Genomic DNA, 10,747 nt, shown 5'->3' with positions numbered 1-10,747 from the left:
TATCCAAGAGTCTGAAGAGCCACTTACCTATTTCCAACCATCATTGTGAGAAATAATTATCCCAATTATTATTCTATTTAATTTTTCCTTTTGTTACTAGCAATCAGAGTCCACCTTGAAATCTGCAATCAGAAGTTCACACCCCATGCAGTATGAATGTGCTTTTCCAACTCTATGTCTCAGATACACACGGGATATGACACAGGGAAGCAGACCATGAGTCTCCAGTACTGGGCTTGGGTTCCATCTATGTGACTTGGGCGTCCTGAGTCACATGCTTCTCATTACTCTGTCCTCTTCCCTAACTTGTAGATTTCTTCATAGCTTCATAAATATGCCTTTCCCAATGTCCCAACCTAACTTATTGGATTCATAAGATTACTAACATTAGAATCCACTTTTAAGTCGTATAATTCTATTTCATTGACATTCAGATCATTTTCTATGGTAAGAAAAATTATATAGGAAAATGATTGAGTAGCAGTCACCTTTATATTTGTCTGAAGGATCCCTCTACAATTTTGGTTTTCAATCTTTTATTCAGAAGCTCACTTTTGTAAAAAAAAAAAAATTATTTGCCAGAGAGGGAGAGAGCAAGAAAGAGAATGGGTGCACCAGGGCTTCCAGCCACTGCAAACAAACTCCAGACACATGTGCCCCTTGTGCATCTGGCTAACGTGGGTCCTGCAGAATCAAACCTGAGTCCTATGGCTGTGTAGGCAAATGCCTTAACCTCTAAGCAATCCCTCCAGCCCCAGAAGCTCACTTTTTTGAAGGAGCATAATTTCTCAGTGACATGAATAAGTCATTGCAAATTATACTTAAGAAAACTTTCAGAATTTGAACCTGAAACACTAGATTAGAAATTTGAATCTGCCTAAAAATAATGTAAGCAATTTCATCATGTAGATTCAAATTTCAGAGGGAAATGTTCATTTAAAGAAACATTCATCAGACTTATCTAGCAGTTAATATGGGCACACAGTGAATATGCACATGAGAAGCAAGGCAGGGCTGTGTCAAGAGCAGGTGTAGCTTAAATCCTGAGATATTTTGGGGAGCAGCTAGGTTAAATTGTGTATGCCTGTAAGTTCAGAGTGTCAGCACCACAGGAGTTCAGTACCAAAAAGGAGTAAAATACAAACATTCTCAATGTATATGCCACAGCAAGTGTTTCTCAACTTACTTAATAGCTTCTCCTGGCTGAAGATGTCAATACAAAGTGGTTGTTTTGTCAGAAAATGTGTCTAAAACAAGCATATTCATTTGTTATTTTAGGAAAGCAGATACTCTTTTTAGGTTAATATGTTTTTATTTTTTATTTTTCAGATGTGGAGCCCGGTTAAATTATCTATGCAAATCTCTTTTTAGAGGAAAACCAGTAAAGTGAGATAGTGATTTTATGATCCATAGGAACAAATGGAAGCTAAGAGTAATTTTTGAGACTCTGACTTATACAAAGTATTATATGTCTATAACTATATATGTTCATATTTGGTTTTAGGGCATAAGGCAGTACAGAAAACTTGCATGAGAGGCTCCTGTGGGCACCATGTGGGCATGCACCCACACCACAACCCTAGATCAAGAATGCTGCTTCCTTGTTTTCTTTCTGAAAACAGACAAGCATCAATGATCCCCTGCACAAAACAGAAGACTTTTCTTTTGAAAGCCTGTTAGGAAAAACAGGTAAATATGTGTTCCTGGTCAAATATTTCTGTAAATGTTTACAAAAGTCTTTAAATCCAGCAATGATACCATAATGAATAGTATGTTTGGGGGGGGGGGAAATGTTCATCCAAAGTAGAAAGATTACCAGTTAAAAATTGTAATAGGTCAAAAAATATTTTAAAGATAATTTTCATTTATGTGATAGGTTTTCCCATAAAATTATAAAATATCTTAAAGATAGTAAACAATATTCAGTGTCTTTTGAATTTCTTAAGTTTTTCTTTTCTTTTTTTTTTTTTTTTTTTTGTAGATTCTCACTCTAGCCCAGGATGACCTGGAACTCACTATGTAGTCTCAGGGTGGCCTTGAACTCATGGCGATCCTCCTGCCTCTGCTTCCCAAGTGCCAACAATTTCCTAAGTTTTACAATTAGGGAGTTGGACTATATGCTACTTATTTTTTCAGCTCAAATATTTCATGGTTTTCATTAAAAGTTTAAAATGGTCCTATTGGTACATTCAATTGACAATAGAAAACATGGTTTAAATTTGTAATGTAGTTCTTTTCATTTATAGATATCAAAAGCAATATAGGGAATGGAACTATAGAACCCAAGGGTTCTCATTCACTCAGTGTCACTGCTCCCACGGCTGCCTGGTCATTGTTTTATGCTCTTTTGTTTTCTTAAAGACTCTCAGAATCCCAGGCCTCCACTGTTGGAAATCTTGCTTTATTAGTTATGGGGTAAGATGAGGACTCTTTCAAGGACATCCTCAATATTCTGACTTGTACATAAAGGTGGGGAACATAGAGCAAGCCAGACTGCCTGGGGTGCAGAGATGGGGATGGACAGGAAATCTGCACATTATTTGCACACTATCCACAACAACCATTTTGGGCCATCATTTCATACCCAAGGGTACTTTCCCTGTACTTTCTTCTCCTGTGAAAAAGTATATAGATTGATATCACCTGGTATCTAGTTTAGTCTTCAGTGTTAAGAGTTCTTATAGAAAAATATACCCTGACTGAGACAAGAGTAGATCAATAGCCCTTGAGTACTGTCCATATCAAACTCACACTCTAGACACTTAATTCAGCTTATGTCCTAGGATTCTCCTTGTAAACCATGAAGCTAGGTATAACTACAGTAAGTATTGAGCTTTTGAAGGCATTCTGTGACTTACAAATTATTTCATTTTCTTCAGGGCATGATAAATAAAAAAGTGAATTCCTCTAAGTTGCTAGAATGTCACAAGGAGAAGGCGCACTGAATTCAGCTCACTGAATTCATTTCGTGTAAGAACTTGACATTTTTGGGAGTAAAAAGAAAAAAACAGCTGAAATAGTTAATTTTTAACTAACAGTATAACATAACTGATTTTAAATGGAGACAGTAGAAAAGAAAGTTGCTTCTAAAATTGTCCATGTAATTCCAAGCACCTCAGTATTCCAATTTCTTCTATGTCAGCTCTTGGTACAGATTTCATGCATGTGATGTATACAAATTGTAGCCAAGATATACATCATTGTTTCTCATGCTACTATGAGTGCCAAGTTAGTGTACGGCTTTTCTTTTTTTACATAGCATAAGAAATGCATTATAATTCACCTGTCAGTGCAATATTGTTCTTGGTCTTCCTTGCCAAAGAAAAGTAAAGTAGTACCTACTGATTTTAAGGAAAAGGTTATTATAGGAAACAAGAGTGACTTACCTCTATGTAGGCATGGCTCCAGATAATGAAGCTACACTACAAAGTTACCAAAATTTAACAAAAAGTAAAATATATCATAATTTAATTCTTTTTGCATCCCGTTTAAGGAATGTCTGTTACTGAGGTTGACAAAATAAAATTAATTATATTGTCCTGTCATTATTAAGGCAGTCTTTTAATACTGGCTCTGAGAATCAAGTATACAGTTCAGGCCACAAGAGACTACCAAATGATATATAAAAGCCTTTATGAACAATTATGTTTGCTTTAGAAGACTCATCTATTAAACCTGTGACAAGTTTTATTTAAAAGAATAAACAAAAAAATCGGTGGTGTTAGTTTATCTTCATATAGGTTAAGATGCTATTGAAAGGCTAGGTATAGAAAATTACCAATGTTAGGTGTGTGTATAACTCTTAATTTTCAATGCAGTTGTGGACCAAGTAAGTTAAATAATATATGAATCTGAAAGGTCTTAGGTTGGATACCTACTAAAAGGTATACAAAATATAAATAGAACTGTATATTTCAAAACTTTAAATAAACACAAAGAATATATAGGTGTACATGTTATAATTTCAAAGTTGATATTAGCATGTAAATTTCTTATCTAAATACACACTAGAATACTTTCTATGCCAACACATGCACTTACAAACACAGAGCCATGCACACAACCTTGCTTTCTGCATTTGCAAGAAAGTTAGAATATACAATATAGTACATTGTTTCAACTTAAATCATATTGGAAAAAATCAATGAAGATGTCAATACAAAATTCTGATCTATGTAAGTAAAGTATGAGGAGATAATTGTTCCATAGATTAAAAACACTGAAGACTGATGGGAAGCTGAGGTTTAAGCTGCTTGTCCCAGTGATCTTAAATGGCAGAAGAGAACAGGATTGTTGTAAACACTTCACAATGTCTAGTGTAACAATGGGGCCTAGAACTTTTGTAATCCAGCAACCCAGGTTGACATTTAGACCACTGGGGCACCAGATTGCAAAGAAATGTTGCAGGTGTAGGCAGTCCTCCGCAAGACAGGGGGCGCAGAGGGAGATCTGGATGCCCATCTTGATGGAAGCCTGCGGTTTGCTGGTCTAGCAGGTCGGGAAAATCCTTTACCATTGGAGGTTTTCACTGCCCCAGATTCCTAGAATATACACAAAAGCATTCATCTCACTACATATGCACCAGCACTGGCTTAATCTAAGATAGGGCAAGCTATAGGACTGTTTTAGCAAATTCACATGCTAGGAAAGCACTGAAAATGAAAGGATGTGTTTGTCTTATATTTGTAGCTCTGAATGTTTTAATGAAAGTCAGTTTTAGTCAAAATCCCAATTTTAATACAGAACATGACATTTGATAATCTTATAGGTCTCTTCACATTGGCAAATCTTAATAACAGTTAATCTCCTTGTAGAACTATTAGTTTGAGACTTAAAAGTTCATGTAAAAGAGCTTAATTTTTAAAATTTTATTTATTTATGTGAGAGGGAAAATGGCAGAGCGAGAGTGAACAAGAGAGAGAGAGAATGGGCACGCTAGGGCTTCCAGCCACTGCTAACAAACTCCAGACACATGTGCCACCTTGTACATGTGGTTTATGTGGGTCCTGGGGAATTGAACTGAAGTCCTTTGGCTTCTCAGGCAATTGCTTTAACTGCTAAGCCATCTCTCCAGCCCAAGAACTTCATTTTTTAAAAAAATTATTTATTTATTTATTTATTTGAGAGCGACAGACACAGAGAGAAAGACAGATAGAGATAGAGGGAGAGAGTGAGAATGGGCGCACCAGGGCTTCCAGCCTCTGTAAACGAACTCCAGATGCGTGCGCCCCCTTGTGCATCTGGCTAACGTGGGACCTGGGGAACCGAGCCTTGAACCGGGATCCTTAGGCTTCACAGGCAAGCGCTTAACCACTAAGCCATCTCTCCAGCCCAAGAACTTCATTTTTTAAATGCTGTTATTTACTTAATTGTATGTGTGGAGGTTCATGTGGGGTGTGCCAGGTTCTCTTGATGCTACAAACACACACCTATCTGACTTTACATGGGTGGCTGGGAAATTAAACCTGGACTGGCAGGCTTCTCAAGTAAGCACCTGTTTAACTTCTGAGGCAACTCCCCAGCCCCAGCCTCAGGAATTTTGATAATAGAACTACAAATGTTTCTTAGTTCTATATTAGGAGGTTTTAGTGTTATTTGAACATAAATAGATAATTTAGGGGTTGGGAAGATGGCTCAGCAGTTAAGGTGCTTGTCTACAAAGCCTAACAACTAGGTAGGGTGCGATAGTCCAGTACCCCTGAAAAGCCAGATGCACAAAGTGGCACATGCATCTGCAGTTTGTTTGCAGTGGCTAGAGGCCCTGACATATCCATTCTCTGCGTCTCTTTTTTCTTTATGAAGATAAGTAAGTACATTTAACAATTTTACAGCTCACTTATGCCAGATTACTGGCACACTTAGAATTCTTAAGCAAAAGTCACACAAATAAAATAACTTAACCTGATTTTTTAAGACTATGGATCACTGTTGTTATGATCTCACAAAATTTTTAAAGTGATTATTATTAAAATCCACTCCTCTTGGGTTTGTATGGCCTCACACATGCTAGGCAAGCATTCTTCCATTGAACTATACCCCAAGTTTAAAAATACTTTTACATAAAACTTTCTTCTAATTGCTAATGAAAAAGTTAGGATTTTGAGTATGTTCTCTAGAGTGAAAATCTTTTCCTTTTTTCATTTCCTTGATCTGTTAAATAAAATAAAAGCATCCTTTCATCCTAACAATAAAAAAAAGCTAACTAAGGGCTAGAGAGATGGCTTAGTGGTTAAGCGCTTGCCTGTGAAGCCTGAGGACCCTGGTTTGAGGCTCAATTCCCCTGGACCCACGTTAGCCAGATGCACAAGGGGCGCATACATCTGGAGTTTGTTTGCAGTGGCTGGAGGCCCTAGAACGCCCATTCTCTCTCTCTATCTGCCTCTTTGTCTGTCACTCTCAAATAAATAAATAAAAATAAACAAAAACAATTTTTATAAGTTAATTAATCAAAAAGATTCCATGATATATTTTAAACACTTGGTCACAAGAGGCCTTCTTTTGCATTCTTTTGAGACAAGGTCTCTATCACAGGCTGACCTAGAACTCACTCTGTAGCCCAAGCTGGCCTCAAATTCACAGTGATCCTCCTACCTCAGCCTCTCAAATGCAAAGATCAAAGGTATCAGCCAGTTTTCCAAGTGAGCTTCTTGACAAAGTCTACGTTCTTTCATCTGAGATAAGCAGTGTATATGGCCTCAATTTCTCCTATTTCAGTAATGGCCTGGCAGAAACCTGCATTTTCTCTCTGATGATTTATTTTTTAAACTTATTCACAGGAGTTTTAAAAATCAAAAGAGCAATATAACTTACTACTAAGGATCGGTAGTACAACAACCCTTCCAAAATTCCCAATCAATGCAAACAGAGAAAGCATTTAGCATCTGTTGTTAGTGACAATTTTGTTGATGTGTGCATATAAATCTATGTGTGTAACATTTCTATCTCCCATCTCCATTTTTAGGACCTACAGTGTTTATGGGTTCAACTAAAATGTAGACAAATACAAAAGCAAGGTAATTACTTGAAATGTTGGTTTTTAAATTGAATTTTAAATTAAAAATATGTCATTATGAAACTTCTTGCAAATTAAGTTGTTAAAGATTATATGTGCAAGGGCATGTTGTATCACTCTTCATAGTAAAGTCCAGTTTCTTCCCTCTTTCCTCCTATATTTAATGATATTCATATGTTTTTGTAAATAGATAAGAAAAATGGCTATTTACTTAAATACCCATTTTTCTAAATTCTATGCAAAGCATATCTATAAATAAGAATGGCCTTCCATATACTGTCTTTTACGTCACAGATGAGAACTCCATCAGTTGCTGTTTCACCCATACTTACATTCATGTAAGGAATCTTATGAGAACATGAATAACATGATGAGTGAACCACAGTAAATAAATGAGAGGTGAAAAGTTTTTAAAAATGTTTCTCTAGGGCTGGAGAGATGGCTTTAGCATTTAAGACACTTGCCTGTGAAGCCTAAGGACCCATGTTCTACTCTCTAGATCCCACATAAGCCAGATGTACAAGGTGATGCATGTGCAAGGTCACACCCACACACGAGGTGGCATACAAACCTGGAGCTTGACTACAGTGCCTGGAGGCCCTGGTATGCTAATATTTCCTCTATCTTTCTCATAAAACATGCCTCTATATACTTAAGTGGAAAACCTTTAAAGAATGAAATTTGTTAAGGCAACAGATGTTCCACTCTGACCTTTTAAAAGAAGTAACAGGGCTGGGGAGATGGCTCAGCAGTTAAGGAATTTTCCTGCAATGCCTAATGACTCAGATTTGATTCCCCAGTACCCACATAAAGCCAGATGCAAAAAGTGGTGCATGAATCTGGAGTTTGCAGTGGTTAGAGGCCCTGGCACACCCATCCCCCCTTCTTATAAATAAATAAATATAATTTTAAAAAGAAGAAATAACACATGTAACCTTCCTGAGGGTCTTTAAATCACTTTGTATTAACATGATTCTTCTTAAAGTTATAATGTACTAGTCCCCATTTTTAAAAAAATCTTAAATTGGTATTTGTATCTATTCACAAAGGATCAAATAAGAAGATGACAATCATAACTACATCTAACTTTTATGAACAGGCTACTGAACTGACGTCAGGGCTATTGCTAAATATGGATTTAGTCCTATTAAAGCACACAGTCAGCTTTCTCACCTCTGTTATCTTTTTCCAATCCACTGCATGTTTCACTTGCTGTTGACCATGTAAAGCTGCTTTTGACTGTGTCTTTTGTTCCATGTGACACATTTCTAAATGCTGGCTTAGCATGGCATCACCACTTATGACAGAATTACATTTGGTCCAGTTATCCCTGTAGCATTTAGAATTTAGCAATGCAGACCCCGTTGCTGTCTCATAGGTTTTCAGCAACTTTTCCACAACACCATAATTTGACCTAGGATCAGCTGACCTTGGTCGGCCAGAAAAATCACTTGGTCTCCAATCACGCTCATGGAACATATTCTGATAACTGCTAGGATTCGGGCATTCCTCCATCTGTTTGACAAAGCCTGTTGTGGATATTTCGGTGGCATTATCAAACACATTGTCCATGGTCAGAGACATGTGGTTACTGGTTTTTAGAACATCAGTCCCATTGTCACTTCTTGCCATGTTCCCTCCATGAGTACTTACAATATCACAGGGCTGAAGATGCTCAGGCAGTTTTGTGAGGCTTTGATTTTGCTGTATTGCACAATTTCTATCTGTTCTAAATACAGTTCTGTTAAACTCATCAGTCTTTGCTGCCAGCTTTTCATTCCTAGTAGTTCTTTGAAAGCCAGGGTTGATGCCTCTAAGTGGGCCACTGCCCTCTGACCCAGAGGGATGATGTCTGCTACTCACATGAAGACCAAGATGAGATTCAGTGAGTTTATCTGGGATTACAGATGCAAAATCTGGTTTACTAGAGACAGAGCTGGTTTCCTGAAAGAACAAAGCCAAAGGGTTCTTTTGTATACCGATTCTAGGGTCACATGACCACACTCTAAGTCCAGTGTCTTCATTACCTTCAGGCTTGCTAGCTATTTCGACTTCTTGTGTCAAGGAGGGAAGTATGGTCCTGTCTTTCAAACTCTTCCCTTCATATGTATACTGCGCAGGCTGCCTCCCAAGGAAATAAGAACTGCAGTTCTTTTTAGCTCCACACTCCTGTGACACCCACCTGGATGCCAAGCTTGCTTTCAGTCTTTCTTGAGCCTGCTCACAATACGCTGAACTCGGAAAATTCCGAGAGGTGCTTCTTGGAGGAGGAACTGGTGGTATTTCTTGTTTTAGCAAATCAATTGTACCAGTTTCACATTTTTTCATAGACTTATTTTGAAGTCCATCAGTACAGCTCAGATTCCTTCTGTTTCTCTGTTTTTCTTGCTCTAAACTGGCTGAAAGAGTGCCCTGGCCCTTATTGATCAGCTGGTCCCCATGAGGCACACTGTTTATATTTGGCATTTCCTGGAAAAAGTCTGACTTCATCCTAAATAATTACAAAACATGGTATATACATATATTAGTGATAACTTTAAGATTAACAAAAACATAGCTCAAACAATGCATTTCTGCTATAGGATAAAATGTCACATTTTCACATATTTTTATTATAAATTTCCTAGTCAACAACTTCCAGTCCATTTACTGTAAACCCTCCTCTCATTCATTGTTGCACTCAAGGCACTACTCTGACCCAAATTATCTTGTCAATCTTGTCTCTTCTTTCCCCCATTATGTGAAACTCATACTTGATTCAAAGAGAGTATATCATCTCTTGAATATCTGACCTGAGTATTCCTATTTCTATAGCTTTTCCCCTGCCATAGTCTTTCTTCCTTTTTCCCTTTGAAATCTCTATTCACTACTCATAATTTCTATTATAATTCAGTTCTAATTCTTTCTCTTGAACTCAAAGTAGAACTTAAAGCAGTGTAAATCTTAATTAAAGAGATAAGAGATAAGAAACTCCAAATGGAAGGTATCTTTTGAGCTTAAAATGAAAGTAAGATTTTTTAACTATTTTCTGAGGGCCACAGGGTAACCACAAGAGATTTATACAATGTGTGATTTGTATATGAAAACTGGCAAGTCTTTTTCAGATTTATTTATATAAAAACACAAACATAGCAAAATGTGAATTTACAAATAAAACAATCATATCAATAAATAGAAATATTTATTCATATTCAGTTTATAAAAGCTTATGACCTATCTTACAATAAAGTTTAGATAAACACCCACTCGCAGAGAACAGCAGACAATGCCAAAAAAGGAGGGCAACATCATGAGTAAAACACAGTTGGCTCACAAATCTAGGGCAAGTAAGTGCAAAGACCCTCTGGATTTCTTGAAAAGAAAAATGAAGAATCTCACTGTCATATCCTAGAATATAAATTTTATGGCTCTGAAGAAGATAAACATTAATTCAAGAATACCTCATGCATACTATGTAGAAAGTTCCACTGTTATTATTTTAAATATTTATTTGTTCATTTATTTATATATTTGAGAAAGGAGAAAGAGAGAGACTGCAAATGAACTACAGACCCATTTACCACTTTGTGCATGTGGGCTTTATGTGGGCATTGGGGAACTAAACCTGGGTCATCAGGTTTTGTAAAGCACCAATAGCCACTGAGCAATCTCTCCAGCCCCAAGTATTATTTAATGTAGCTAAGGCTTACTCTTATAATAATATGAGGTGTCTGACCTAAAACAGGACTTCTGTGG

At 36.9% G+C, this 10,747-nt stretch overlaps 1 protein-coding gene across 4 annotated transcripts in view; it reads right to left on the bottom strand.

Annotated features, from left to right (window-relative positions):
- Positions 1-2,385: 2,385 nt before the first annotated feature.
- Kiaa0408 (KIAA0408 ortholog) overlaps positions 2,386-10,747 on the bottom strand; it is a 34,693-nt gene continuing 26,331 nt past the window's right edge. For all 4 annotated transcript variants that reach the window (XM_045158306.1, XM_045158307.1, XM_045158309.1 and 1 more), the window contains 2 exons: positions 8,186-9,503; positions 2,386-4,541 (listed from right to left, as the gene is read on the bottom strand). In XM_045158306.1, the coding sequence (XP_045014241.1) occupies positions 4,368-4,541; positions 8,186-9,503 (1,492 nt within the window). In that variant the 3' untranslated portion in view covers positions 2,386-4,367. The remainder of the gene's footprint in view (positions 4,542-8,185; positions 9,504-10,747) is intronic.

The sequence above is a fragment of the Jaculus jaculus genome, chromosome 9, assembly GCF_020740685.1.
Source record: "Jaculus jaculus isolate mJacJac1 chromosome 9, mJacJac1.mat.Y.cur, whole genome shotgun sequence".
Classification (NCBI taxonomy): domain Eukaryota; kingdom Metazoa; phylum Chordata; class Mammalia; order Rodentia; family Dipodidae; genus Jaculus; species Jaculus jaculus.
Note: the sequence above shows the minus strand (reverse complement) of the source record. Positions and strands in the feature narration are given on the sequence as shown.